The sequence below is a fragment of the Calliphora vicina genome, chromosome 1 (assembly GCF_958450345.1).
Source record: "Calliphora vicina chromosome 1, idCalVici1.1, whole genome shotgun sequence".
Classification (NCBI taxonomy): Eukaryota; Metazoa; Arthropoda; class Insecta; order Diptera; family Calliphoridae; genus Calliphora; species Calliphora vicina.
Window position 1 is genome coordinate 31,439,033 of NC_088780.1, and position 27,152 is coordinate 31,466,184.

At 31.2% G+C, this 27,152-nt stretch overlaps 6 protein-coding genes across 6 annotated transcripts; all 6 read left to right on the top strand.

Moving 5' to 3' along the window:
- The first annotated feature begins 449 nt into the window (after positions 1 to 449).
- Positions 450 to 2,669, top strand: LOC135963254 (zinc finger protein 91-like). The gene is made up of 3 exons (XM_065515036.1): positions 450 to 619; positions 1,112 to 1,678; positions 1,745 to 2,669. The coding sequence occupies exons 1-3, from the start codon at positions 450 to 452 to the stop codon at positions 2,592 to 2,594; spliced, it is 1,587 nt and encodes a 528-aa protein (XP_065371108.1). The 3' UTR covers positions 2,595 to 2,669.
- Positions 2,670 to 3,251: 582 nt separating this feature from the next.
- On the top strand, positions 3,252 to 6,428 carry LOC135948878 (zinc finger protein ZFP2-like). Its single transcript, XM_065498330.1, has 4 exons — positions 3,252 to 3,378; positions 3,443 to 3,834; positions 4,746 to 5,339; positions 5,395 to 6,428. Exons 1-4 carry the CDS (start codon positions 3,295 to 3,297, stop codon positions 6,308 to 6,310), a joined length of 1,986 nt encoding a protein of 661 aa, XP_065354402.1. The 5' UTR covers positions 3,252 to 3,294; the 3' UTR covers positions 6,311 to 6,428.
- Positions 6,429 to 7,230: 802 nt separating this feature from the next.
- On the top strand, positions 7,231 to 9,118 carry LOC135956595 (zinc finger protein 235-like). Its single transcript, XM_065507135.1, has 3 exons — positions 7,231 to 7,493; positions 7,574 to 7,929; positions 7,989 to 9,118. Exons 1-3 carry the CDS (start codon positions 7,347 to 7,349, stop codon positions 9,046 to 9,048), a joined length of 1,563 nt encoding a protein of 520 aa, XP_065363207.1. The 5' UTR covers positions 7,231 to 7,346; the 3' UTR covers positions 9,049 to 9,118.
- A 1,147-nt stretch (positions 9,119 to 10,265) lies between these two features.
- LOC135948879 (zinc finger protein 670-like) lies at positions 10,266 to 12,097 on the top strand. The gene is made up of 3 exons (XM_065498331.1): positions 10,266 to 10,452; positions 10,517 to 10,884; positions 10,952 to 12,097. Exons 1-3 carry the CDS (start codon positions 10,306 to 10,308, stop codon positions 12,018 to 12,020), a joined length of 1,584 nt encoding a protein of 527 aa, XP_065354403.1. The 5' UTR covers positions 10,266 to 10,305; the 3' UTR covers positions 12,021 to 12,097.
- Positions 12,098 to 15,312: 3,215 nt separating this feature from the next.
- LOC135963266 (zinc finger protein 571-like) lies at positions 15,313 to 25,577 on the top strand. Its single transcript, XM_065515047.1, has 5 exons — positions 15,313 to 15,498; positions 15,572 to 15,906; positions 15,972 to 16,998; positions 23,657 to 24,114; positions 24,515 to 25,577. Exons 1-5 carry the CDS (start codon positions 15,364 to 15,366, stop codon positions 25,560 to 25,562), a joined length of 3,003 nt encoding a protein of 1,000 aa, XP_065371119.1. The 5' UTR covers positions 15,313 to 15,363; the 3' UTR covers positions 25,563 to 25,577.
- Positions 19,293 to 21,503, top strand: LOC135956603 (zinc finger protein 37-like). Its single transcript, XM_065507144.1, has 3 exons — positions 19,293 to 19,468; positions 19,550 to 19,992; positions 20,055 to 21,503. Exons 1-3 carry the CDS (start codon positions 19,319 to 19,321, stop codon positions 21,232 to 21,234), a joined length of 1,773 nt encoding a protein of 590 aa, XP_065363216.1. The 5' UTR covers positions 19,293 to 19,318; the 3' UTR covers positions 21,235 to 21,503.
- Positions 25,578 to 27,152: the final 1,575 nt, after the last annotated feature.

Consider the following 27,152-nt stretch of genomic DNA (forward strand, 5'->3'; position numbering starts at 1 on the left):
AAAATTAAGAAATATATTAAAAAAAATGAATGAAAACTCAGTACAGAAATGTAGAACATGTCTTGAGATCAGTGAAAAAATGTTTCCTTTAAACGAACACGCAAGAGGAAGTAGTCCCAAGAGGACCTATGGTCAACTACTAAAGGAATATGCCAAATTAGAGGTAAGAACATAGATTAATGAATGGGAATACATACTACTATATAACAATTTTATTTACTAATTAGTTTACATCAGATTATGAGCATCTCATGCCTCAACATTTATGTGCTTTGTGCTGTCGTGAGTTGAGGTCCACTAATAAATTTATTCGACAAGCCAAGTATTCCTATAATGAACTTATAAAGCTTATTTCTAAAAAATTGGATTGTCTGCAAGAAAAAACTATTGATTTGCCACCAAATGGAAACGAATTGGAAAAATCTCTTGATATCAAAATAGAAAATGATATGGATGAATACCAGGCGATAGAACCAAAAGGCCAAGATAATACAATAGATGGATTCAACATTGTAATCACGAGTACTATGTTGAAGTCTGAAGTATATGAGGAATCAACAGATAATGACAAGCCCATTAAGAAGGATGAAGATATTGAAGAAATGGATATTATTGATAAGTATGATTATGGAATTTTAGAATGAGACTTTTTAACTTGATGAGAATTAAGCTAAAAAAACACGACTATCTACATATATCTGGATTTTTATTTGAATATAAGTTTTTTTTTGCTTGCTAGCTAGACCCGAAACACGTTGTTCTGCCATACAAATTATTTCTAGTGAATGTTTTGGTTCTAGCGGAATGAAATATAATTCACAATCTATGCTGATACTTACCAAATACACATACAAAATGTCATAAAAATCGGTAGAACCGTTTCGTTCTGTTTCAAATTCAAATTCTGTTTGAAATTCAAAAAAATCAGAAAATTATAGGACCTTTAAATAGTTGAATTCAACCAACAGAATGACTACGTTAAATCAACTTCCCAATTTATAAAGATCCAGACTGTATATTCTCTAATGACAAACTTATAACTCCCTTAACACTTGTGGTGAAGGGTATAATAATATAATTAAATTTCAAAATGATTTTTGTTTTTCCCTAGTGACCAAAATGATTTACCGCCAGAATGTTCTACGACGTCAGATAATACTATTGCCTCACATTTAAATGATAATGCTGAAGAGGAGCCTTCGGAATCCCAAATTGACGCAGCCTGTCCCATCTGCGGTAAAATTATGAGCAGACGTGATAATTTATTAAAACACATGCGTACACAACATGATATAGAAGCGCCCAGTACATATTTAGACAAACATAAACTTGATTCAAAAGAAGTGTTTGCCTGTAAAATATGCCCAGATAAATACATAAATAAATACACGTATTTATATCATATACAAAATAAACATGGTGGTGATGAAAGAAAGGAAAAACAAAAACCGAAGGATAAAATTTTTAAATGTCGTTCATGCGATTATACAGCTAGAAATTATACGGCATTGAACTATCACAATCGTTCCAAGCATGGCTCCGAAAACGACAAATTTAAATGCAAATTTTGTTCATACATGTGTTTGAAGAAATTTGACCTATTAACACATGTGAAAAAATCACATATAGAACTGATTAAAACACTTAAAGCTGAGGCGGGAAATAAAGTGGATGAAAGGTAAAAATTGGTTTTAGTTAAACGTGCACATATAAAAATACTTTAAAATGATTTTTTCGTTTTCAGGGATGCTTCAAAGGACACTGGTAGTACTAATGCTAACTTAAAGACTTCTTCTAAATATGTAACATCACAAGAAGAATACTCTTCCAGTGATGACAGTATTCCATTGGCACAAAAAATCACTAAATCCCATACAAAGCCCACAATAAAGACTGAAATGGATAAGGAACAATTTAGTGATGAAGAGTTTATAAGGGATTTTCTAAACATTAAAAAAAGAAAGACTAAAAAATCAGCACCCAAATCATTAGCCAAACGATGTGATGAATGTGGTAATATTTATAAAAACAACAAAGCTCTTTATGCCCATAAACGTCATGTACATATCAGCGAAGATAAGTATAGCTTATGTCCACATTGTGGTAAAAAATACAAACGAAAAATCGATCTTAGGCTACACATTGAAAAGACTCATATTCCCAAAAATACAACTGAAACTGCAAAACATCCAGCAAAAGTTAGAGAGAAACGTTTTATGTGTACAGAATGCTCGTACATTTGTACCACACTAACCATCCTGAATATTCACATAAATCGTCATCATACTGGCGAAAAACCACATGAATGTGATATTTGCTTTAAATCGTTTATTGTGCCGTACGAATTGAAAATTCATCGTTATTTACATACTGGCGAAAGGCCATACAAATGTCCAATTTGTTCGAAGGGTTTTCGAGACAATTCCCATATGAATAAACACAAACGTATACATAGCAGTGAACGGCCGTACAAGTGTAAAGATTGCGGTAAAAGTTTTACACAGTCGTATAATTTATCGGTGCACCGACGAACACATCTGAAGGAGAAAAAACTGAATCATCTTAATGAAAATCATCATGATGAAGTTGTATAAATGTAAAAAGAGTGATTATTATTTATGTTCTCGACAGAAAAATATAAAATACATAATATGATGATTAATATAAAAGAGTGATTATTATTTCAGTAGAAAATACACATATAGTGAAAACTTTTGTTTGAAAACTAAGATTATATTCGGCTATGCCGAATCATGGTGTATTCATTAAGGTGAAGTTACGAACACAGCTGAGAATGTGTTATTTTTAATTAAAAATCGAGAAAAACATGTTTAATTCAACCTTCCGAAGCCCCCAAATAACTTACATACATGATTGATAATCAACATATTTGCTATAGTCCAACTTAGTTTTGCTATTTAAAATCGAGAAAATAGGCCCACAAATGTGTAAGATATAAGCAAAAAATCGCGACTACATACCACGATTTTTCCAAAGTATTTATATTTGCCAAAGTTTTTAAGTAATTTTTGTTTTTCATTCCCTAAACAATTTTTCAGTTCATACAACTCTTTTTGCACCCACGGTACAAATAAACAGATTTTCTCAACAATTAAAAATGGTGTTATCAATTTATAGTGGATTACAATCAAAACAAAAACCTCTACGGCTACAAACTTTTCTTGTAATATTTATTAATAAACCTTAAATGATCAGTAAATTAAGTAATATATTAAAAAAATGAATGAAAAACTAGTACAGAAATGTAGAACATGTCTTAAGATCAGTAAAAAAATGTTTCCTTTAAATGAACCTGCTAGAGGATGTAGTCCCAAGAGGACCTATGGTCAACTACTAAAGGAATATGCCAAATTAGAGGTAAGAACATAGATTAATGAATGGTATTACATACTACTATATAACAATTTTATTTACTATTTAGTTTACATCAGATTATGAGCATCTCATGCCTCAACATTTATGTGCTTTGTGCTGTCGTGAGTTGAGGTCCACAAATGCATTTGTTCGACAAGCCAAGTATTCCTATAATGAACTTATAAATCTTATTTCTAAACAATTGGATTGTCTACAAGAAAAAACTATTGATTTCCCACCAAATGGAAACGAATTGGAAAAATCCCTTGATATCAAAATTGAAAATTATATTGATGAATACCATGCGATAGGACGAAAAGTCCAAGATAATACAACAGAAGGACTCAACATTGTAATCATGAGTACTATGTTGAAGTCTGAAGTATGTGAGGAATCAACAGATAATGGCAAACCTATTAAAAAGGATGGAGATATTGAAGAAGTGGATATTATTGATAAGTATGATTATGGAATTTTAGAAAGATTGTTTTTAACTTAATTTTCATTTTTAAATTCGGGAAAATCGGCTCACAAATGGCTGAGATATAAGCAAAAAAACACGACTACCTCGAATTTTTTTATCAATATTAACAATATTATTACAACAGACACTATGGATATCTAATGATAGGCATTTCAATTACCTTTATAACGACATATACAATTTTTTTCCAACAAAAATTAGTCGGCACATCCGAATATAGATCTCTTTCTTGTTTTTACAAATATATTATAACCACTTAAGTTTTTGACAACTGAGTTAGGTCTTTGGCAGGAGAGTTTCAGCTCTATGTATATTTCTCTATCTTAAGATTTGTATTTACATCCTAAAAACCATTTAGATTTTTGTATGTACTTTAGAAATACTAGCTTAACTGGAAAATACTGCTAGTTTAAACTTAGGTTTAAAACAAGATAAACAGCATTATAAATTTAATCTGTGTTTAATCAAATTTGATTAAATAGTTATTAAAAATAGCATTATATATTACTAGGACCGCCTGGTGGTCAAAATTCGACCACTAATAACGATGTTATACAGTTACTTTTGAGTACATATATGCAAAAATATTTATCACGTGTGTGTACAAATGCGCGTGTATGTATTTAGATGTGCATAAACATGTTGTTGTTTTTCAAGCAAATTTAAAACGCTTTTTACCACTTTTATGGAAAAATTGTTTTAAAAAAATTTATATTGTGCACATCTATAAAAAATAACCTTTTAAACCATATAAGTTTCATCAATATTGGTGGACAATAACATACTTAAAAGTGTACCACAAAAAAACGTGTAGCTTATTTATATATAACATTAATTAATTTAAATACTATTAATTAATTTATATAACATTCTTGTTTTTTTTCAGTGTTCAAAATGACTTAAACGATTCAACATTGGAAACATCAACGTTGACCGATACTAATAAAACTGTTCCATATATAACTGATAATGATGAGGAGTCTTCTGAATTTAAAATAAACACAGTGTGCCCGATAAGTGATCAAACAATACGCAGTTCTGATAATTTATTAACACTCTTGCATACACAAAATGATATTACAGAGGATAGCAAATCTTTAGACGCACAAAAACCCAAATCAAAAAAAGCACTTGTTTGTAAATTATGTCCCATGAAATATAGCAATAAAACCACGTACTTGAAACATTTAAAGAAGAAACATAACATTGATGAGAAACCGAAAATCAATAAAGCAAGCGATAAAGAAGATCGGACGCATAAAATTTATAAATGTCTTTCATGTGATTATACAGCCAAATCTCTTCCCACTTTAAGTTACCACACTCGTGCGAAACATGGCAGCGAAAAGGACAAACACGCTTGCAAATTTTGTTCACAAAAATTTTTGCAGAAATTTGATTTGTTAATGCATTTGAAAAAATCACACAATGAACTGATAAAGACACTTAAAGCTGAAGTAGAAAATAAAACGGATCAAGGGTATTATTTGGTATTTTTTAAATTAAATAATTTTTATAAAAAATGTCCATTACAGGGAAAATCTAAATGATGCCACTACTACAAATATAAATATGTTGGCACAAGAAGATGATAGTTCTCTTGATGAAAATGAAGACTCTTCTAGTGATGACAGTATTCCTTTGGCCCAAAAAATCGATAAATCACATTCAATGTCAAACTTAGCCACTGCAATGGAAGTAGAAAAGGAGGCGTTTAGTGATGAAGAGTTTATAAGAAACATGATAAGTTTAAAAAAACGAACACCCAAATCGATAGCGAACAAATCTCTAGCCCGGAGCTGTGATAAATGTGGAAAAGTTTATAAAAACTATGAATCTCTTTCTGCCCACCAAAGATATGTTCACATCAGCGAAGAAAAATACAGTTTATGTCCACATTGTGGTAAAAAATTCAAAAGGAAAACTAACCTAAGGATTCACATAAATAATGTTCATGTTGCAAACAAATCTAAAGAAATTGTTAAAAAATCCACAGCACCTAATGTTAAAGAGAAGAGGTTTATGTGTACGGAATGTTCCTACGTTTGCGGTACAATAACCACATTAACAATACACAGAAATCGTCATCATACAGGCGAAAAACCTTATAAATGTGAATATTGTCCCAAATCGTTTGTGGTATCGTACGACTTGAAACTTCATCGTTATCTACACACCGGCGAAAGACCTTTCAAATGTTCGATATGTTCAAAGGGATTCCAAGACAATGCTCATCTGGTTAAACACAAACGCATGCACAACAGTTTACCGCCTAACCAGTGTGACGATTGCGGTAAACGTTTTACCCAGTCGTACAATTTATTAGCACATAAAAGAATTCATCTGAGAGAGAAAAAACTAAATTGTACGATTTGTGGAAAAGTATTTGAGAATAGATCGTTGTTAAATATACATCGTATAAGTGAAAATCATCATGATGAAATTATATAAATCTTGGTATGGAAAAAATTGAAATATGCCTACAAATATTTAATAAATAAAATAATAATATTTAATAAATTGGCCTAGGAAGGCTTTTTATATTACTGTGAATAAATAAATAAAATAAATAAAACTTTTATTTAATTAGCCATAAAGATGTATGGATGTGTTTTTAATGGTTTTACACTCAACAGTTCTAGGAGACTGCCCCGAACTAGTGATTTTACATATAATTTAGGGTGACAACTCGTTACATAACTAGTTATTTTAACAGGTACATGTCCTAAGCATGGGGTCACTCTAATCCAAATCACATACTCACTAGCTATCTAAAGCTGGCCACACACGGAATGATTTGTTCGCCTGATTTGTGATTGAAAATTTTCAATTACTTGTGATTTTGTTCGCGCACAGCCCCATTAACAAGTCGAACACGAACAAATCGGACTCACAAATCATCCGTGTGTGGCCAGCTTAACTGGTTACTTGATCAGCTACATAACTAGTTACTTTCACATGTACAGGTGCTAATTGACCTCAGTTAAAAAGACATCTCGTAGACAGTCCTATAACCGATTGCTTATAAACAAACCTTTTTCCGACAACTCTCCAATAGATTACTTCTGGTAGGTAAAATTACAACGAATTACTCACAAAAATGTGCAGTACAAAAAAAAAGGTTAAACTATTTCTGAAAATAGTTTATCCGTTCATTGCTGAAATAATCCTACATTTCAGGAGACATATATTGTCCTCTAACTCTAAAACTAAGAGAAAGTAGACAAACGTGTTTAAGTTGTTACATTTACAAATAAGAGAGCTATTCCAACAACACTTTTTCCAGCATATTTTGTAATACAGTCAATGTAATACAATACCTGTAATTTCTCTAACTGCAGTTGTTTTTTACGTTATTAGTCAACTGTGAATGCCAGAGGAAGAACAAAAAAAGTTTGTATGCAAAAATTAATACAAACAATATATAGATAGATATTTTAAGCATAAAACCAGAAAAAATTTCACATAAAAAATCCCAATCAATAAAATGAGTAAAAATAGTAAATTTAAAAATAAATGCCGTACGTGTTTGAATGGTTCTAAGGGATTTCAACCGCTAACGAAAACGGTAAACGAAGATAAAGAGGAAACTAAATCTTATGGTGAATTGTTAAAGGATATAACACATATTGATGTAAGTAGGAAAAGTTACCCAAAAAAAAAGCTAGAGATATTAACATATCAAAGAGATTTTGTATTTTATAAAACAAAAAGATGATGGATGAAACTTTTAGCGAAATGCCACAAACGATCTGTGGATGCTGCATACGTAAATTGAAAGCTGCCTACACTTTTGTACAACAAGCTCATGAAGCCAATGATAAACTATGGGCTATGCTGAATGAAACGGATAATGATGACAAACCTATAAATTGCTTGCAGGAAGCTCAAATAGATATACAAGATTGCTTGGAGATAAAAATGGAGGATGAGGAAGAGGCGGGAGAAAACAAGCAAGCACTAGCGAAATTCGAAGTAGAATTAAAAAAAGAAGAGCCTGATGATGGTAATGGTGACGTGAACACGACTACAGGCAAATCAAGTGCTAATAAAAAGGAAAATAAGGAAACGTAAGTTTTCATGATGAATTTTTTTATTGAAAAACCTAAAAGTAAACTCTACATTTTAGAGCTCCTCCTAAAGACGTACTTGAATCGAAATCCCTGTCCGAGTGTGAAGACGACTATGATGATGATAAATTTGATACAGACTTTCCAAAGCCAGATGGCGAAATGTCGGACAGTGATAGTGAATCGGATTCCTCCAATGATTCAGAGTGGGCCGAAGAAACTAAAACAAAAGACACCAGTGATAAATCGAAAACTCCAGTTAAAAAAACCAGAAAAGTAAAACAAACAAATGTGGATGATGATATACCCACCACCTGCGAACAATGTGATAGAGTATTTCCCAATGCTAGTCAGCTGAAGCGTCACAAGCGTATTACACACGTTCCCGAAGAGTTAAAAGTTCAATGTCCATATTGTGCAGGCAAATTTGGACGCCGCCACAATATGTACGCTCATATGAGAATACATCACAAGGACAAACCCATAGAAGAGCACATAATACAGCAAAGAAAACTTCCGCGACAGTACGCATGCGAAAAATGTGATGGCACATACACTACCAAATATTATTTGCTGGCTCACATGAAAACCAAACACAATCCGGATGCAGAGAAAAAACCACAACGAGTATTATTACCCAAAAAACGTTTCCTTTGCACATTGTGTGGTGGCAAATTCGATACACAGTATTATTTAGAAGTTCACATTCGAAGACATACCGGTGAAAAACCTTTCAAATGTGATATCTGTGATCGAGCTTTCTATAGGCCTTCAGATGTGCAAGCCCATCGTCGTTCACATACCGGAGAGAAACCATTCAAATGCACCATATGTGAGAAAGGATTTGCAAGATCGAATAAGCTGAAAGTTCATATACGTACACATTCCAATGAGCGTCCCTATAAGTGTACTGAATGCGAGAAGGCCTTTAAACAATCAAAAGATTTGACTATACACAGACGCATACACACTGGCGAAAGACCGTATGTATGTGGTGTGTGCCACAGTACATTTACCCAAAGTAATTCTTTGAAATTACATCAAACCAAACAGCAACATTTTGTAGTCGATCAAGTAGTGCCCCCAGTTGAAAATAATTTCACACCATTTGTAAAATAGTTTTAAAGAATATATGATTTTTTTAAAATAATAAATAAATCAAATTTAAATCCGAACAATAGAAAACAAACTGTGGTACATTATATTTGGAATACTATTATTTTCAATTAAGTTATAATTTGATGTGTCACAGACATCAAATTCTTTCAGCTCTATTATTTTTAATTCATGTGAAGTTAATACACTGTGCTCCATATATATATTCATTGCTTTATAATTTACTTTCTTTCGTTCCTATTGTTAAAAGCAGGATTAGATATTCTAAGGATTGTTGGATGAAATCTAAGCCTATTGTTTTTTCTATATCTTTAAGGGATTTGGCTTTTGCTGTTTATAGACAAGACAGGTCTACTAGAATTTTTTTTTTTTTTTTTTGCAAATATCGTAATAAGGCCAAAAAAAGTTATTCGCAAAGAAAGAGTTAAATTCACAAAAGTCACGATACTCATAAACTTGCTCTATCAGTAACTTATTAATTTCAAAAGCTTTGCATATGGAGGGCATGATGCGAAATTGCCGGACATATAAATTGGTCGGAGAATGTAGGTCTTAAACTGTCACTAACCAGCATAAAGTCGATTAACGACGTTGAACCATGTGACACATCAAAATGTGTAGTCGCTGCCTACAGAATATTAAGATTAAGTCTCATGTTGAATAAATTATAGTTGAAATCACCAACAATTACAACGTTAGAATAATTTGATAGAAATTGAAAATTATAGTTTTCAAAAACTATCAAATCACCATAAGGCAGATATACCACATCAATTACAAACTTCACAATATCACTAGAAACGTAAAAGCGAACAACACCATCTCTAGAGAACCAAAAAAACTATATCCACGGATATTTACCGCACGATTCGAAATATACAATAGAAAATTTGATGGCACAATATCGACCCACCCTAATAGACATAGATAATTATTATGGTCATTCAAGTCACCGTACACAATCATACGTATTATTTATATTGTTGTTGTGGTAAAAGACGGTGACGTGAATTGACTTAATATGTTGAAAGAATTAAATTTAGAAGTAACCGTTTATACAAATGTACATAAATAGTATTTTCAACTATATATGTATATAATTTCTCTAAGTGCTGATACTTTAACGGTTATCAATCAATAGTGAGTGCACAATGAAAAATCAACAAAAACAATTTGTAAACAACAATTCATATAAACAATAAAACCGATATAATTTTAAGGATAATACTAGATTATTGCATATAAAAACCATTCAACAAAATGAGCAAAACTAATAAATTAAAAAATAAGTGTCGTACATGTTTGAATGGCTCAAAGGGTTTACAACAGCTAACAAAAATGATAACCGAAGAGAAAGATGAAACAAAATCTTATGGTGAATTGTTAAAGGACCTAACCCATATTGATGTAAGTAGGAAAATAAATAAAAAATACATATTTCATTAAATGTAATTTCTATTTTGTCCAAAAGATAATGGATGAATTATTTAATGAAATGCCCCAAACAATTTGTGGATGCTGTGTACGTAAAATGAAAGCTGCTTACACTTTTATACAACAAGCTCATGAAGTCAACGATAAACTTTGGTCTTTGCTCAATGAAACGAGTAGTGTTAATGAAGACAAACCCATAGATTGCCTACAAGAAGCTCAGATAGATATACAAAATTGTTTGGAGATCAAAATGGAGGATGAGGAGACGGCTGAAAATAATAAACAGGAGTTAACAAAAATAGTTGATGTAGAATTAAAACTAGAAGGATCTGATGATGGCAATGGTGCTTTAAATACAAGTATAGACAAACTATCAGGGGCAATAAAAGTTGATATTAAAGAAGCGTAAGTTGGTCAATTAATTGATAAATTAACGATTTTTTTAAGCCTAAAAGTGTGCTATACATTTTAGTATGCCCCTAAAAGATGTACTCGAAACCACATCTCCCAAGCAGAACGAATCAATGTCTGAGGGTGAAGACGATTATGATGCTGATGATATTTTTGATAAGGATTTTCCAAAACCTGACGAAGGATTAACCGATAGTGATATTGAATCAGAATCATCCAATGATTCAGATTGGGCTAAAGAAACTGCAACTGCTAAAACAAAAGAAAATATATCTAAAGCTAAAACTAAAAATTCAGTGCGATCCAAGAAAATAAAAGAAAATCATGTTGATGATAATATACCCACACCATGTGATCAATGCGATAGAGTTTTTCCAAATTCTCGTTTACTGAGTCGCCATAAACGTCACACACACGTCCCCGAAGAGTTAAAAGTACAGTGTCCCTATTGTACAGCCAAATTTGGACGCCGTCATAACATGTACGCCCATTTGAGAACTCATCATAAAGACAAACCCATAGAAGAGCACATAACACAACAGAGAAAATTTCCCCGGCAGTTTGCTTGCGAACAGTGTGACGGCACCTATACCAGCAAATACTATCTTCTGGCCCATATGAAACTTAAACACAATCCTGATAGTGCGCCCAAAAAACCAGAACGTGTTATATTACCCAAAAAACGTTTTCTTTGCACGTTATGTGGTTCCAAATTTGATACACAATCAAATTTAGATGTTCACATCAGACGACACACCGGAGAAAAACCCTTCAAATGCGATCTCTGCGAACGAGCCTTCTATAGGCCCTGTGATGTGCAAGTCCATCGTCGTTCACATACCGGGGAGAAGCCATTCAAATGTACAATATGTGAAAAACCGTTTGCCAGATCAAATAAGTTGAAAATCCATATGCGTACACATTCCAATGAACGGCCCTACAAGTGTGAGCAGTGCGAGAAGGCCTTTAAACATTCGAAAGATTTAAATATACACAAACGTATACATACCGGTGAACGGCCGTACACATGTGGTGTGTGTCACAGTACATTTACACAAAGTAATTCGTTAAAATTGCATCAAACCAAACAACAACATTTCGAAATTATTGATCAAGTAGTATCCTGTTGAAATAGCATTTCGCATCATTTGTAAAGTAGATTAATAAAAATATAATTCATTTATTTTTTATTTATAAAAATTTCACTTCAAAATATCATATTTTCTTGGGGGAAAAAAATAAGCTTAATTAGGTTACGTTGGGTTTTTTTAAATAAAAACAACCTGAGGTTAAAGAAATCTTTAATTAGTTCCGCATTAATAGCATTTTTAACACAAAAAATTTTAAATGAACTATACTATACTGGTAATAGATCAACTTAATTTGTTTATACAAAAAAATTTAAATACAGTTTAAATTTTGGTAAATTAATAACGCAACAAGCTAGTTTTTACAATAATGGCTAACTAGAATCTTCGGTAAACGTAGTTAAAACTTACTATGTTGTTTTTGAATTATATATATATTGTTTAAAAACAGTTTATGGACAGTTGAGTTTTTTTTTACATACTAAAATAAAAAAAACTTAAATTAACTCTTAATTATTTTTTTTTAGAAAAAAAAAAATCGACCAAAACCTCAAGAAATTTTTTTCTGGGAACAACTGGTATCGAAATCGTTTTTAGCCTTGGGAAGGTAATATTTAAATAAAAATAAATCAGCAGATTTTTTTATTACCTAATAAAAAAACCTTAGTTGAGAAAAAGTTAAAAAAATTAAATTTGGGCGCCTCGAAAATTATTTTTTTGATATGTCGTAGTGAAACTTTTTTTTCTCATACCAAAACCTATTGAAAAAAATAGTTTTTATTTGGATGGAGACCCCCAGAATGGTTGGATATAGGGTTACAAAAATAATGGAGGTTGCTCATACATTTTACCTCCCTAGGGGTGACTGCTGAGTAGTTACGAGCCTTTTTCTATCCATTTCCCCCAATTTCGTTGCCACCTTTTGTCAAGTTTTGTATACCCTTCACCTTCGTGAGAAGGGTTAATTAATAAGTTTGTCATTCCATTTGTAATTTCTACATTTTTCATTTCCGACCCTATAAAGTACAGTACGGGCTCGATTTGCGCAACCGAAAGGAAATCGAGGTTGTTGCGATATTCGAAATGTTGCAATAAGCAACCACTATATACGCTATTATTTTTTATTATTTTTTTTAACAAAAACATGCAACTTAATTAACAAAAAGTAATTAATTCATATATTAAACAAAACAACCCAGCAAAAAAAGTGAGGAAGAAGATGCAGAATTTTCACAACAAATAGCATGCTTGATGTACTTCCAATTTTGGTGAAAAAGCTATGAATTTTACATTAGCTTGTCATTGGAGGGATGTTGTTCATTTTTGACAACTTTTTACTTAATAAATTCGATGCTTTCGATGCGATTAAATTTCGATTTTAAGGTGTTATTTTAATGTAGGTAGTGGATACCTATATTTTTTGGCATCTTGGATGGAAATATAAATAATAGAAAAAAAGTGATGTAATTGAACATTTATGAATTGATTTTAATGTAGTTATAAAATTTATGAAACAATGGTTGATTAATTTTAATGATTAAAAAATGTAAAAATTGTTTGTATACCAATTTTTACAGGTTTTAATAAATTTTATAAAATTCAAAAAATGTAGGAAACAATTACATCAACGAAATATGTATAATTCAGTGTCAAATACCCATATTTAAAATCACATCTTCAGAGGTAGAAAAGATTCATTTGCAACTTTAGATGTGATTAAAATGTCATATGTAAAGATGCACTTCCATTATTTTTACTTTAAAGTAAAAATAATTGGTGTAAATAAATCTTTTAATAAAAAATAACTGAATAAACAGCCAAAATTCTTTATGAGAGCAGTGTCGTCGTGAAAGTATTTTTTAGGTGCCTATGATTTGGCAAATAGTTTTGAATTACGCTTCTGATTAAAAAAACAACCAGAATAAATAGGGAAGAGAATTGAATAACTTCTGAATAATATTACATATGAAAAAAAAATAAAGTTGCACTTATCGCGTCTGTTTTTTGAAAAAAGTTGCAGTTATAAAGACTCTAATGTTAAAAAATAGGCTGTTGCGTTAATCGGTCAGTTGCAATAATAGGTAGTTGCACAAATCGAGCCCGTACTGTATATATATTCTGGATCCTTATAGATAGCGGAGTAGATTAAGCCGTGTCCGTCTGTCTGTTGAAATCAATTTTCTGAAGACCCCAGATATCTTCGGGATCCAAATCTTCAATAATTCTGTCAGATATGCTTTCGAGAAGTTTGCTATTTAAAATCAGCAAAATCGTTCCATAAATAACGGAGATATGAGCAAAAAACCGTGACAACCTCGATTTTTGACATATTTTTGATCTATATATGGATTACTAAGTCATTAATATAGACAATATGGATATCTAATGATAGATATTTCAAAGTCCATTGCAACGATGTAGATAAGGCTATAGTAAGTTGGACCTACAATGGTTCAAAATCGGGAAAAATATTTTTTAACCCGAATTTTTTTTCATCAAAAATTTTTTTGGTCATAATTTTTTTTTTTTTTTTTTAAAACAAAATAAAAAATTTGGAAAAAACTTTTTTTAAAAAAAAATAAATTTTGTTTACCTAAAAATATTTAAAAAAAATGTATTTTAAAGTATAATTTGGTGAAGGGTATATAAGATTCGGCACAGCCGAATATAGATATCTTGTTTAATACTAACCTCACACAAAACTGCCCTTCGTTTTTGAAAAATTTAAAATAAAACAAGTAAGAGAGCTATATTCGGCTGTGCCCGTATCTTATATACCCTTCAACAAATTATACTTCAAAATAAAAATTTCAAATATTTTTAGGTAAACCAAAAAAAATTTTTTTTTCAAAGTTTTTTGAAAATTTTTTTTTTTCAATTATTTTGTTTGTTTTTTCAGTTTTTTTTAATATTTAGCAAAAAAAAAAATTTTGGTGAAAAAAAAATTCGGGTTAAGTCAAAATAGGTCAAAAATCGAGGTTGTACTTATATCAGCCATCGATTTTAAACAGCAACCGAGCCGGAAGAATTCTGGAGACATTGATGTATAAATCTTGTATGTAAGTTATTTGGAGGCTTCGGAAAGTTGATTTCAACAGACAGAGAAACGGACATGGGTTAAACGACATCCGCTATATATAAGGATCCAGAATATATATACTTTATAGGGTCGGAAAATTATATTGTGGAAATTACAAAGTGAATGACAAACTTAAATATACCCTTGCCACTCATGGCGAAGGGTATAAAAATAAGGTCCACCTAACTGCAGTTGTTTTTAAGCTATTAGTCAACTGTGAATGCCAGAGGAAGAACAAAAAAATATATGTAGATATTTTAAGCATAAAATCGTAAAAATTTCACATAAAAAATCCCAATCAGTAAAATGAGTAAAAATAGTAAATTTAAAAATAAATGTCGTACGTGTTTGAATGGTTCTAAGGGATTCCAACCGCTAACGAAAACGATAAATGAAGGTAAATCTTATGGTGAATTGTTAAAGGATATAACACACATAAATGTAAGTAGGAAAAGTAAAAAAAAACAAAGCTATTCACATATCAAAGTGATTTTGTACTTTATAAAACAAAAAGATAATGGATGAAACATTTAGTAAAATGCCCCAAACAATTTGTGGATGCTGCGTACGTAAATTGAAAGCTGCTTACACTTTTGTACAACAAGCTCATGAAGTCAATGATAAACTATGGTCTCTGCTCAATGAAACGAATAGTGCTAATGAAGACAAATCCATAGATTGCCTACAAGAAGCTCAGATAGATATATATAATTGTTTGGAGATAAAAATGGAGGTTGAAGAGTCGGCTGAAAATAATAAACAGCAGTTAACAAAAACAGTCGGTGTAGAATTAAAACTAGAAGAACTGGAAGATGGCAATGGTGATTTAAATAAAAGTATTAAATATGCGTAAGTTGGTCAAATAATTGATAAATTAACGATTTTTAAGCCTAAAAGTGTGCTATACATTTTAGAATGCCCCTAAAAGATGTTCTCGAAAACACATCTCCCAAGCAGAACGAGTCAATGTCTGAGGGTGAAGACGATAATGATGCTGATGATATTTTTGATAAGGATTTTCCAAAACCTGACGAAGAACTATCCGATAGTGATATTGAATCAGAATCATCCAACGATTCAGATTGGGCTAATGAAACTGCAAAAGCTAAAACTAAAACTTTAGTGCGATCCAAGAAAATAAAAGAAAGTCATGTTGATGATAATATACCCACATCATGTGATCAATGTGATAGAGTTTTTCCAAATTCCCGTTTACTGAGTCGCCATAAACGCTACACACACATCCCCGAAGAGTTTAAAGTACAGTGTCCGTTTTGTACAGCCAAATTTGGACGCCGTTATAGCATGTTCGCCCACATGAGAACTCATCACAAAGACAAACCCATAGAAGAGCACATAACACCGCAGAGACAATTTTCACGTCAGTTTGCTTGCGAACAGTGTGACGGCACCTATACCAGCAAATACACCCTATTGGCTCATATGAAACTCAAACACAATCCAGATAGTGCGCCCAAAAAACCAGAGCGTGTTATATTACCCAAAAAACGTTTTCTTTGCACGTTATGTGGCTTCAAATTCGATACACCATCAAATTTAAATATACACATTAGACGGCACACCGGAGAAAAACCCTTCAAATGCGATCTCTGCGAACGAGCCTTCTATAAGTCCGCTGACGTGCAAGTTCATCGTCGTTCACATACCGGGGAGAAGCCATTCAAATGTACAATATGTGAAAAACCGTTTGCCAGATCAAATAAGTTGAAAATCCATATGCGTACACATTCCAATGAGCGTCCCTACAAGTGTGAGCAGTGCGAGAAGGCCTTTAAACATTCGAAAAATTTAAATATACATAAACGTATACATACCGGTGAACAGCCGTACGCATGTGGTGTCTGTCACAGTACATTTATCAAAAGTTATTCGTTAAAATTGCATCAAACCAAACACCAACATTTCGAAATATTTGATCAAGTAGTATCCTGTTGAAATAATATTTCGCAAGATTTGTAAAGTAGATTAATACAAATAAAATACATTTATTTTTTATTTATAAAAAATTCACTTAAAAAATATGTATTATATTTTCTTGAGAAACATACAAATTATGCTTAATTAGGTTACGGAAGTAGTTGCGGTCATCCACAGACAGACATGGTTATATCGTTTCTATAATGATCAAGAATATGCACATCGTCATTTAAAATGCAAATTAACGTAACATCACTTTTCATAAGTTTATAGGAGAAGCAAAAAACGGTATAAAATGAAAATTACTTGAGATATTGGAACAAAATTTTCAAATCTGAATTACACTTTATGCTATGTGGCTTACGTTTTTTTTAATAGTTTTCTGAAACAAAAAACGTATCATCAATATAAATTTTTTATGAAAAAATAAAAACTTAAAAATATTTTTATTTATTTTAAATAAAAGTTTGTATATGCGGCATTTCATGTCAAGTGAATCAACTTTTGAAATCGATGTCTTCCGATCGGGATGAAATTCGGCACCAAGGTTACTTCTATTGGATAGTAACTCAGACACAATTTTTCAATAAGATCTGTCGAGAACTCTCCGAGTTAGAGGGGGTCAAAATTTGAGATTTTGGGCAAGCAGGAGTTTTTTCTTATCCATGTATCTTATTACCTATTGTTCTTAGAAAAATGTGTCGCAAATAGCTTAGATAGCTCTTTCTTAATCTTTAGAAAAAAATAAAACATTTTTAATATTTTTTTTTTCCCAAATCAAAAACTTTTCTGACTTTTTTTTAAAATGGTCCCTTTTTTTCTTAAAATAAAGCTTAGATATTTTCCTTGAAAACCTATTTGGTCGTTTAGTGGGATGCGAGTGGGATATCTGTCAAAATAAATATTTTGTAACTCAAGACATACAATTTTTGACTTTTTTTGCGCAAAATCGAACTTTCTTAACCAACAATAATAGCTTTGTTCGAATACATTAATTTCTACTAGTAAAATAAAACAAGTAAGAGAGCTATATTCGGCTGTTATACCTATACCCTTCACCAAAATAAAAATTTTGAATATTTTTAGGTAAACAAAATTTAATTTTTTTCCAGTTGCTTTTTTAAGTTTTAAAATTTTTTTTTTAAATTTTAAAATTTTTTTTAAATCTAATAATTTTCTTTTTAATTTAAAAAAAAAATTTTTTCAGTTTTTAATTTTTTTTATAATATTTAGTGAAAAAAAATTTTGGTGAAAAAAAAATTCGGGTTAAAAAATATTTTTACCCATTGTAGGTCCAACTTACTATGGTCTTATATACGTCGTTGCACAGGTCTTTAAAATATCTATCATTAGATATCCATATTGTCTATATTAATGATTTAGTAATCCAGATATGGGTCAAAAATATGTAAAAAATCGAGGTTTTCTCGATTTTAAATAGCAACCGATTCGTGTATGTAAGTTATTTGGGGGCTTCAGAAAGTTGATTTCAACACACAGACGGACATGGCTATATCAACTACGCTATCTATAACGATTCAGAATATATATACTTTGTGGGGTCGCAAATGAAAAATGTAGAAATTACAAACGGAATGACAAACTTATATATACCCTTGCCACTCATGGTGAAGGGTATAAAAATATTCTCAAAAATTCAAAAACTAAACAAACTAAGATATTTTTGCGGTTAGGGCTCGATAATTCCCCGTTTATGAAATTGTTGTCACTAACATCTGCTATCAATTAAATGTGAATACCTATGTAAAGAAGAAGTTTATATGTAAACAATTAAACAGAGATGCTAAACGAGATGGTACCAACTTAAATAAAAACTGTGTACGTTTTATCAAATTAAGTACCTACATGAAGAATAAAGTACATATAATAAAAATGAATTTGGTAGGTTTCAGTGGATTTAATAAGATTATTAACTATTTGTCTAATTGTGGAGTTTGAAAAATTGCAACGTTTTACCATACAACATTTCTGATGAAGATACATACTCCAAGTTCCTCTTTTATACTTGCTCTTAAACTAAACCATTTATCCATTGCTAATTGTCAGCATATGTGACACACAGTGCTCGGTAGAACCGTTCCACTAATCAGTCAGCTTGTGGATGGTATGATGTTGTAAAATTGTGAGATATTCCCAAGTTCTTTGTTTTCTCTTTTTGTGACTATCTCGTTCATGAAGTACGAATTGTATTGAAAAAGTACAATTGTTTAAAATAAAAAAAAATCCCAGTATTGAAATCACTGAATTTCAGCTATAGCCTTTTCAGAATCAAACAAATTAATTTATTTTACTTTTAATAAATATGAAAGAAACAAATTTTTTATTAAACATTGAATGTCGTACATGTTTTAACGCTAGCAAAGATTTGCGTCCTCTTACAACAAAGATGAGTTATTATAAGAAACGATTGAAATCGTATGGTGAACTTTTAGAGGAAGTCACAAAAATTAATGTAAATTTTAAGATACAAATGTGTAAATAGGTATAATGAATAAAATAAATTTCTAATTTCTTTACATTGCTTTAACAAAAGATTAAAGATAACAAACACCCAGAATTTCCACAAGTAATTTGCGATAAATGTTTACGTCGTCTAAAATCAGCTCATACTTTTATAAAGCAGGCTGTAGAAGTTAATGAACAACTCTACTCCATGCTAAATGAAAAATTGGATAGCTTGCAGCAGGAAACAAAAATCAATGTGGAACATGATATAGAAATTAAAATTGAAAGTAATGGCCAAGAACCAGAAGAAAATTCAGACTGCCTGCACGAAACACAAATCGATGTAGAAACTGTTCAAGACATAAAAGTTGAAAACAATGATGTAGAATCGACGATAGCATATTTGGATCGTTTACAGGAAACACAGATGCATGATGTAGAATCTACAAGAGAATTTAAAGATGAACACAATGGACAAGGACAACTGTTGATAAAGGAGAGTTTCGTGAATAGTACGGAAGCCCTAGACATGTAAGTTTTGTTGATTAGTGCTGGAATTAAGTCTTCAATAACAAAAACACATTTCTTTTTAGAAATTTTGATTTGGAAAGTAAAACAAAACAAACGGAGTTATATAATGATAACTATTACTCTGAATCTTTGCAATCGCCTGATTCTGATTCAGATTCAGACTGGAAAGAAAGTGAAAACCAAGCGAAAAGAAAATTTATACAACAGAAATCGAATCAAGAAAGTAATGCGGAAATCTCAATAGAAAATGAAGAAAATATTGATCTGGAAAGTCAAGCATTTAGAGAAAAAAGTCAAGGAGAAAGAAGCAAGACCAATGAAGAAGATAATGATTATGAATCTGTATCTGTGGAATCAAATGATTCAGACTGGAAAGAATGCGAACAAGAATCTAACCGAAAATGTATAAAAGGCAAAAAGAAATCCGTAAGCAATGTTCAAGTCTCGGTAGACAATGATAATGCACTACAATGCAAAACATGTAATAAAATATTTAAAGATTCCAAAGCATTAGCATTCCATCTAAAAAAAAGTCATATACCGGAAGATAAAAAATGTACATGTCCTTTGTGTGGCAATAAATATTCGCTTTATAGCAGTCTTTATGCACATATGCGAGCGTTACATGGACCAGAGACAGTAACATTTCAGAAAAAACCTAGACAGGAAAGCGATTGCATATACATTTGTGATAAATGCCCCCGAAAATATAGCAGAAAACACAGCTTAGTTGAACACAAAAAATTAAAGCATCCGGAGACTCGAGTGGAAATAAAAAAAAGAAGGAAAGAAAGACCGGTGGACCCTGGTTCATTGTGTCCCATATGCGGCAAAGTCTTCACTACCAGAAATCATTTAACCGCTCACTTAAGACAACACACGGGCGAACGACCTTTTCAGTGTGATTGGTGTGAACGAAAATTTTTGGTTGTCACCCAACTCAACAGACACAAACGTCAACATACCGGTGATAAACCCCATAAATGTCAGTTGTGTGGCAAAGGTTTTGCATCGCCTAAAGATTTACGTCAACATATGCGTTCGCACAGCGAAGAAAGACCGAATAAGTGTTCGTTGTGCGAACGTAGTTACAAATTTCCAACAGATTTAAAAGTCCATATGCGTACACATTCTGACGCAAGACCATTTGTTTGTGATGTGTGTGGAGATAGTTTTCAACGACCAAATTCTTTGAGAGCTCATCGCAAAATACATGAGAGAGCTGTGCTATCTACACAGTGATTTGTTTTACACTATATCTCCCATAATATTAGGCTGATTAATACAATGTAAATCATATGTTTCATCTTATTATCCTCCACAACCAGAAGCAAAACACATACATATATTTTATTGAATTGAAGTTTTAAGTGGAAATAAGAGGGTGATAAGCGATTTTTGTTTGGTTTAAGATATATTTATTAATAAAATCGATTTTGTTAATGAATTAAATTATAAAAGAAATTAATTGTTATATTAATAAACATTACTTTTTATTTATAATCCCAAAAGCGCTATCCCAACATTTATTTAAATTTAATTAATTTTTTAAGAATTTAAGATACATTCCTTATTCTAACAACTATATTAGATTATATTTTTCATATTAATATGATTGTTAATTTAATTTTTTCAATGCGGACAAAATAATAAGAAATTATCAAAAATCATTTTATGAAGTGTTATATATTTTAGTTGCAGCTGCGAACTGGCGGGATTTAGAGCACAAAAATCATGCATAGATCATATTAATAGCCTTCGAATCATTATCAAACAATCTGTAAAATATGGATCACTTCTCTACCTAGTATTTATCGATTTTGAAAAGGCTTTCGAAACACTTTCCCCACTTTGCTATTTGGAGTACCTCTTGCCTGTAATGGTGTACCTAGAAAAATAATCAATATCATCCAGGAACTATATAGAAATGCAAACTGTCGGATACTACACGAGAACTTTGTAAGTGATACGGAGAACGTTAGAGCTGGTGTAAGGCAGGGTTGCGTCTTATCACCTTTACTCTTCAAGTTAGTTTGGTAGAAAATTAGAAATACATTTTAAAATCACTCAGATATGGTAGAAAATTTGAAAGTAAAAGTAAAAGTTGAAATACTAAAACGAAATTGGGGCTGGATAGGACATGCATTACGCCGCCCTACTAATGATAACACCCACAATGTCATAGACTGGAACCCCAGGCAAACAGAAGAATCCGACGCCCGGCTCACACTTGGCGTAGACAACTAACTCTCAAAGTTACCAAAACTGGGAAAAGCTGGATTGAAATCAAGAACATTCGATACCCATATTGTCAATGCTAACGACTTATTGTAGTAATCCAGAAATATAGCATATCTCAGCCATTTTTGGTCCGATTTTCTCGAAGAGCAACCGGCAAAAGGCATGAAAAGAGTGTAGTAGTAAAAGAGTATAGTAAGGTGCCTTACTCCCAGTTTAAATATTCTAGATAAACTTGTTGAAATTTATTGTTGGGGGAGAATCTAGCTCCTATGTTATGTAAGTTCCTATGTGTATTCTAAGCAACCATTCTTAGGGCAATTCGCCAGGAAACCTAAAGGCTTTAGGAAAGGTAAATATACATATAACAAGTAAAAGAGCAATATTCATTATTATACTTCAAAATACAAATTTTAAATTTTTTTAGGTAAACAAAATTAATTTTTTTTTTAATTTTTTGGAAAAAAAAATTTGGAATTATTTAAATTTTTTTTAAATTTTTAAAAAAAAATTGTTGTTTTTTCGGTTTAAAAAATATTTTTTTTTCGATTTTGACCCTTTGTAGGTCCAACTTACTATGGTCTTATATACATATGCACGTCGTTGCAAAGGTCTTTGAAATATCTATCATTAGATATCCATATTGTCTATATTAATGACTTAGTAATCCAGATATAGGTTAAAATCGAGGTTGCCTTGGTTTTTTCCTCATATCTCAGCTATTTGTGGACCGATTTTGCTGATTTTATTGAAGATTTGGATCCCGAAGATATCTGGGGTCTTCAGAAAATTGATTTCAACAGACAGACGGACATGGCTTAATCGACATATCTATAAGCATCCAGAATATATATACATACTTTATAGGGTCGGAAAATTATATTGTGGAAATTACAAACGGAATGACAAACTTATATATACCCTTCTCACGAAGGTGAAGGGTATACAAATAAAACGTTTGATTACAGTCAAGCTTTATTTGTAAAAATTTCGCTAGAAAGTAATTAGTTCAAACAAGTCGAATGAAATCCCCTTTAACTTCGATGTTAGATTTATGGCAATACTTTTTGCAATTCACTATGAATAACTATTTAAATAAGAAGAAGATCTCATGTAAACAAAAAATATTACAATAGCCATAGATTTTTAAGAAACAAAAACAATAAATTACATTCTACTTAATTAACATAAACTAAACAAAATATGACTGAAACTAACAAATTATTGGACAATGAATGTCGCACCTGTTTTAAAGCTGCTAAAGGTCGGAATCCTCTTACAGCTAAAACGAGGGATTTTAGGAAACGATTAAAATCCTATGGCGAAATGTTAGAGGAAGTTACTAAAATTAATGTAAATATATTTTAATCATAGACAAAAGGAAACAAAAATAAATTTATGTCTATTTTTTTAACTTTAATGAAAGACCAAGGATAATAAATACAAAGAATTGCCACAACTTATTTGCGGTAACTGTTCACGTCGCCTAAAATCAGCCCATTCATTTATACAGCAAGCGGCGGAAGTCAATGAAAAACTTCATGCTATGCTAAATGAAAATTTAGAATGTTTGCAGGAAATGCAGATCGATATAGAATCTTGCAGAGACATAAAATTAGAAAACAATGAGCAAGAACCAAAAAACCAAAATTTGGAATGCCTACATGAAACACCAATCGATATAGAAGAACCTTGTATAGAAATTAAGGTTGAAAACGATGGACAAGAAATAGTCAAGGAGAATTTTGATTGTCTGCTGGAAACACAAATTGATGTAGAACCTGGCAAAGAAGTTAAAATTGAAAACAATGGACATGAAGGGAAACAGTATACATTGAATTGTGTAAAGGATAGTGCTATAAAAAATACAAAGATGTTAGAAAAGTAAGTTTTAAAGGAAAGCAAAAAAAACTGTTTATTTCACTAATTAATAAGGAATATTAAATTTGTTCCTCTACAATTTATTTTTTAGGCCGCTACTAAATTCTATATATAATTTATTTTTTAAATTTTTGCATTATTTGCAATTTCATTAAAGATATTAATTTTTCATTAAATAAAACTTATAGATAGAAGCTTTAGAAATTGTTTTCTTGAAATTTATACCACAAACATGGGCTTCTTTGCCGAATATTTTGCCACCAAAAACTTATTTTCATGTTAATCTAAGATAGAGAGATAGAGAATATAGTCACTAGATATTTATAACGACTTTATTCTACTAGATATTTAATTTATATGTATATACGCTATTTGTAGTAACAAAAAACTTTACTTTTTTCAGAAAATCACCTACGAACAAAGAAGATCGGAGTACTCCTGACAGTGAACTTACAAAATGTAGCATAATAAAACAATACCAGTCAAATAGTGATGAAGATGACTCGGAATCTATGCAATCAGATGACACGGACTGGAAAGATAGTGATAAACCAACCAATAGAAAAAATTTTAAAAATATACTACCATTAACAACAAGCACAGCGAAAACTTCAACAAAAACTGGTGACATTTTAGATATTGCAGTACCGTGCACTAAATGCAATAAAATATTTAAAAATGGCAAATTATTGGCTGTACATCAAAGAATAAGTCATATTCCGGAAGAGAAAAAATGCACTTGCCATTTGTGCGGCAATAAATTTACACGCTATTGCAATATGTATAAACATATGCGAAGTTTTCATGGCCCCGAGACGGTAACATTAATAAGCAAACGACCGGAAGAGGATTACATATACAAGTGTGATAAATGCCCGAAAAAATATTCCCGTAAAAAGAGTTTAATTTATCACACAAAGTTAAAGCACTCAACAGTCGAAATTATTGAAATAAATGAAAAGAAAACGAATAATCGTGAGGAAAGAAAATTGGCAGATAAGGGTTCACTGTGTCCCATATGCGGCAGTTCGTTTACCAGCAAAACTCAACTAACGGTGCATTTAAGACGTCACACCGGCGAAAGACCATTCAAGTGTGATTTATGTGAACGAGCTTTCTTACTGGTAACACAACTCAACAGTCACAAACGCCTGCATACCGGAGAAAAACCGTATAAATGCAAGGTGTGTGGCAAAGCTTTTCGCGTGTCAGACGATTTACGTCAACACATGCGTACACATACCAATGTGAGACCGCATAAGTGTTCGCAGTGCGGACGTTGTTTTAAACATCCACAGGATTTGAAAATTCATTTACGTTCGCATACGGGTGAACGACCGTACATTTGTGGTGTGTGTGGTGATAGTTTTCAACGGTATAACACTCTGAGATCACATCGCATAAGAATGGATCATTTGGAGAATTTAGAACATAATGATAATAAATTATAATAATTTTACTTATCTATATTAATTAATGTATAGCTTAGAATAAATGTTGAAGTATTTAATTAATAAATACATATATGTACATATGAATGAATATATTTTAAATTCTCATTCGATTTGTAATTTCAGCAATATTCTTGAACTCGACCGAAAGTCCCAAATAAGTTGGATATATTATACAACAATATTATTACGTTTTCACCTTTTAAAAACGTTGATATCACGGTGCTACGATGGAAAAAAATTGGAAAACGACCTAGCGTGGGTTATAGGGCTTGCTGAGTACATTACAAATTATGTCAAAAAATTTCAAAAACACCCTCAAATTCAGAAGTTATTCTGAAAAAAACGTTTTAAGTGATGTTCGTCAACTTATATGTATAGATCTGTAACTCAGTCAGTTTTTGTCCGACTTTAAATTAGTTAATGGGTTTGGAAAGAAAACTGTTTACGCTTTAAAATTACGTGCAGTTTTTTATACATTTGTAAGTTATAAGTATTGTTTTTCTTAAGAATATCTAAAAGAAAAACAAAATGTATCAACTTTTTTGATTTTAGTCGCTTTTCATTGCTTATTTTGATATGAAAGTTTATAAAACTTTATACCAACATATATAGGAAATTTAGTTCTTAATAAAACATGGTTTTAATTATTCAAATCGGATTAAAATTGTAAAAGTTATTCAACTTTTAATTAACACCATTTTTAGTATTTTCTCCCCCAGCGCATATGAATAAAAAAAAAAAACTGTAGAAAAAAAATATTTGTAAAATTTTGAATTCACAAGGTAAATTTTTTCGAACTTTTTTCAAAAAAGTTAAATAACTTTTGCAAATATAAACCGATTTTAACAAGTAATATCTCATTTTTTCCCATATAAAGTTGTCTTTAAAACACTGTGCAAAAAAGAATAGGTTTTTATAGAAAAAAATTAAAATAACTATTGTTGAATTTGAAAAATTATAAAAAAAATAAAGCGAAACTTTTTATAAAAACTTACGCATTTTTTTCATATACATTTTATGCATACATTTTATGAAAGCTTAATTCTTTGTCTATCCATAGTTGTTTGAAATCGGTCTAAAAATGTGTAAGTTAGAGGTACTACGACCTACCCTAAATTTTTTTTTTTTTTCAAAATATCTCAAAATTTTGAGGGTGTTTCAAAATCTTTTAAAACGGTTGTAGTATGACCTCACCTAGGCCTACAACCCTCATTATGTCGCTTTCCAAGTTCTGACAAAAAGTGTCATTTTGTAGCAGAGTGTATATTACCTTTAAATAAAACGTGATTATTTTTAATTGCAAATTAAAAGCGCCGTGTACAGTTGAAATTCCAATTATTTGTTATTAATTCAAAATTACACAACAATAGTTTACATTGGCACTGTATGTTTTCAAACATTTTAATATACACACTTCCCTGCATTTCTAGGAGACTGCCCCGAACTAGAGATTTTACCTATCATTTAGGGTGACACCTAGTTAATAACATGACTAGTTATTTTAACACGCATAGGGTCAATTGACCCTTTTCGATTACAATGAGACTGTCTGATAGCTGGTCCAAAGTTTTCAACGCATTGGATTCA

Bases quoted from the DNA above. Each gene is read 5' to 3' on its own strand.
- LOC135963254 (XM_065515036.1), top strand. From the start codon at position 450: ATGGATGAATACCAGGCGATAGAACCAAAAGGCCAAGATAATACAATA. The intron at 620-1,111 runs GTATGATTATGG...GTTTTTCCCTAG, and splicing joins GAAATGGATATTATTGATAA to TGACCAAAATGATTTACCGC. The intron at 1,679-1,744 runs GTAAAAATTGGT...TTTCGTTTTCAG, and splicing joins GGAAATAAAGTGGATGAAAG to GGATGCTTCAAAGGACACTG.
- LOC135948878 (XM_065498330.1), top strand. From the start codon at position 3,295: ATGTTTCCTTTAAATGAACCTGCTAGAGGATGTAGTCCCAAGAGGACC. The intron at 3,835-4,745 runs GTATGATTATGG...GTTTTTTTTCAG, and splicing joins GAAGTGGATATTATTGATAA to TGTTCAAAATGACTTAAACG. The intron at 5,340-5,394 runs GTATTATTTGGT...TGTCCATTACAG, and splicing joins GAAAATAAAACGGATCAAGG to GGAAAATCTAAATGATGCCA.
- LOC135948879 (XM_065498331.1), top strand. From the start codon at position 10,306: ATGAGCAAAACTAATAAATTAAAAAATAAGTGTCGTACATGTTTGAAT. The intron at 10,453-10,516 runs GTAAGTAGGAAA...TTTGTCCAAAAG, and splicing joins AGGACCTAACCCATATTGAT to ATAATGGATGAATTATTTAA. The intron at 10,885-10,951 runs GTAAGTTGGTCA...TATACATTTTAG, and splicing joins AAAGTTGATATTAAAGAAGC to TATGCCCCTAAAAGATGTAC.
- LOC135956595 (XM_065507135.1), top strand. From the start codon at position 7,347: ATGAGTAAAAATAGTAAATTTAAAAATAAATGCCGTACGTGTTTGAAT. The intron at 7,494-7,573 runs GTAAGTAGGAAA...TAAAACAAAAAG, and splicing joins AGGATATAACACATATTGAT to ATGATGGATGAAACTTTTAG. The intron at 7,930-7,988 runs GTAAGTTTTCAT...TCTACATTTTAG, and splicing joins AAAAAGGAAAATAAGGAAAC to AGCTCCTCCTAAAGACGTAC.
- LOC135963266 (XM_065515047.1), top strand. From the start codon at position 15,364: ATGAGTAAAAATAGTAAATTTAAAAATAAATGTCGTACGTGTTTGAAT. The intron at 15,907-15,971 runs GTAAGTTGGTCA...TATACATTTTAG, and splicing joins AATAAAAGTATTAAATATGC to AATGCCCCTAAAAGATGTTC. The intron at 16,999-23,656 runs GTAGTATCCTGT...CTTTAATGAAAG, and splicing joins ATTTCGAAATATTTGATCAA to ACCAAGGATAATAAATACAA.
- LOC135956603 (XM_065507144.1), top strand. From the start codon at position 19,319: ATGAAAGAAACAAATTTTTTATTAAACATTGAATGTCGTACATGTTTT. The intron at 19,469-19,549 runs GTAAATTTTAAG...CTTTAACAAAAG, and splicing joins AGGAAGTCACAAAAATTAAT to ATTAAAGATAACAAACACCC. The intron at 19,993-20,054 runs GTAAGTTTTGTT...ATTTCTTTTTAG, and splicing joins AGTACGGAAGCCCTAGACAT to AAATTTTGATTTGGAAAGTA.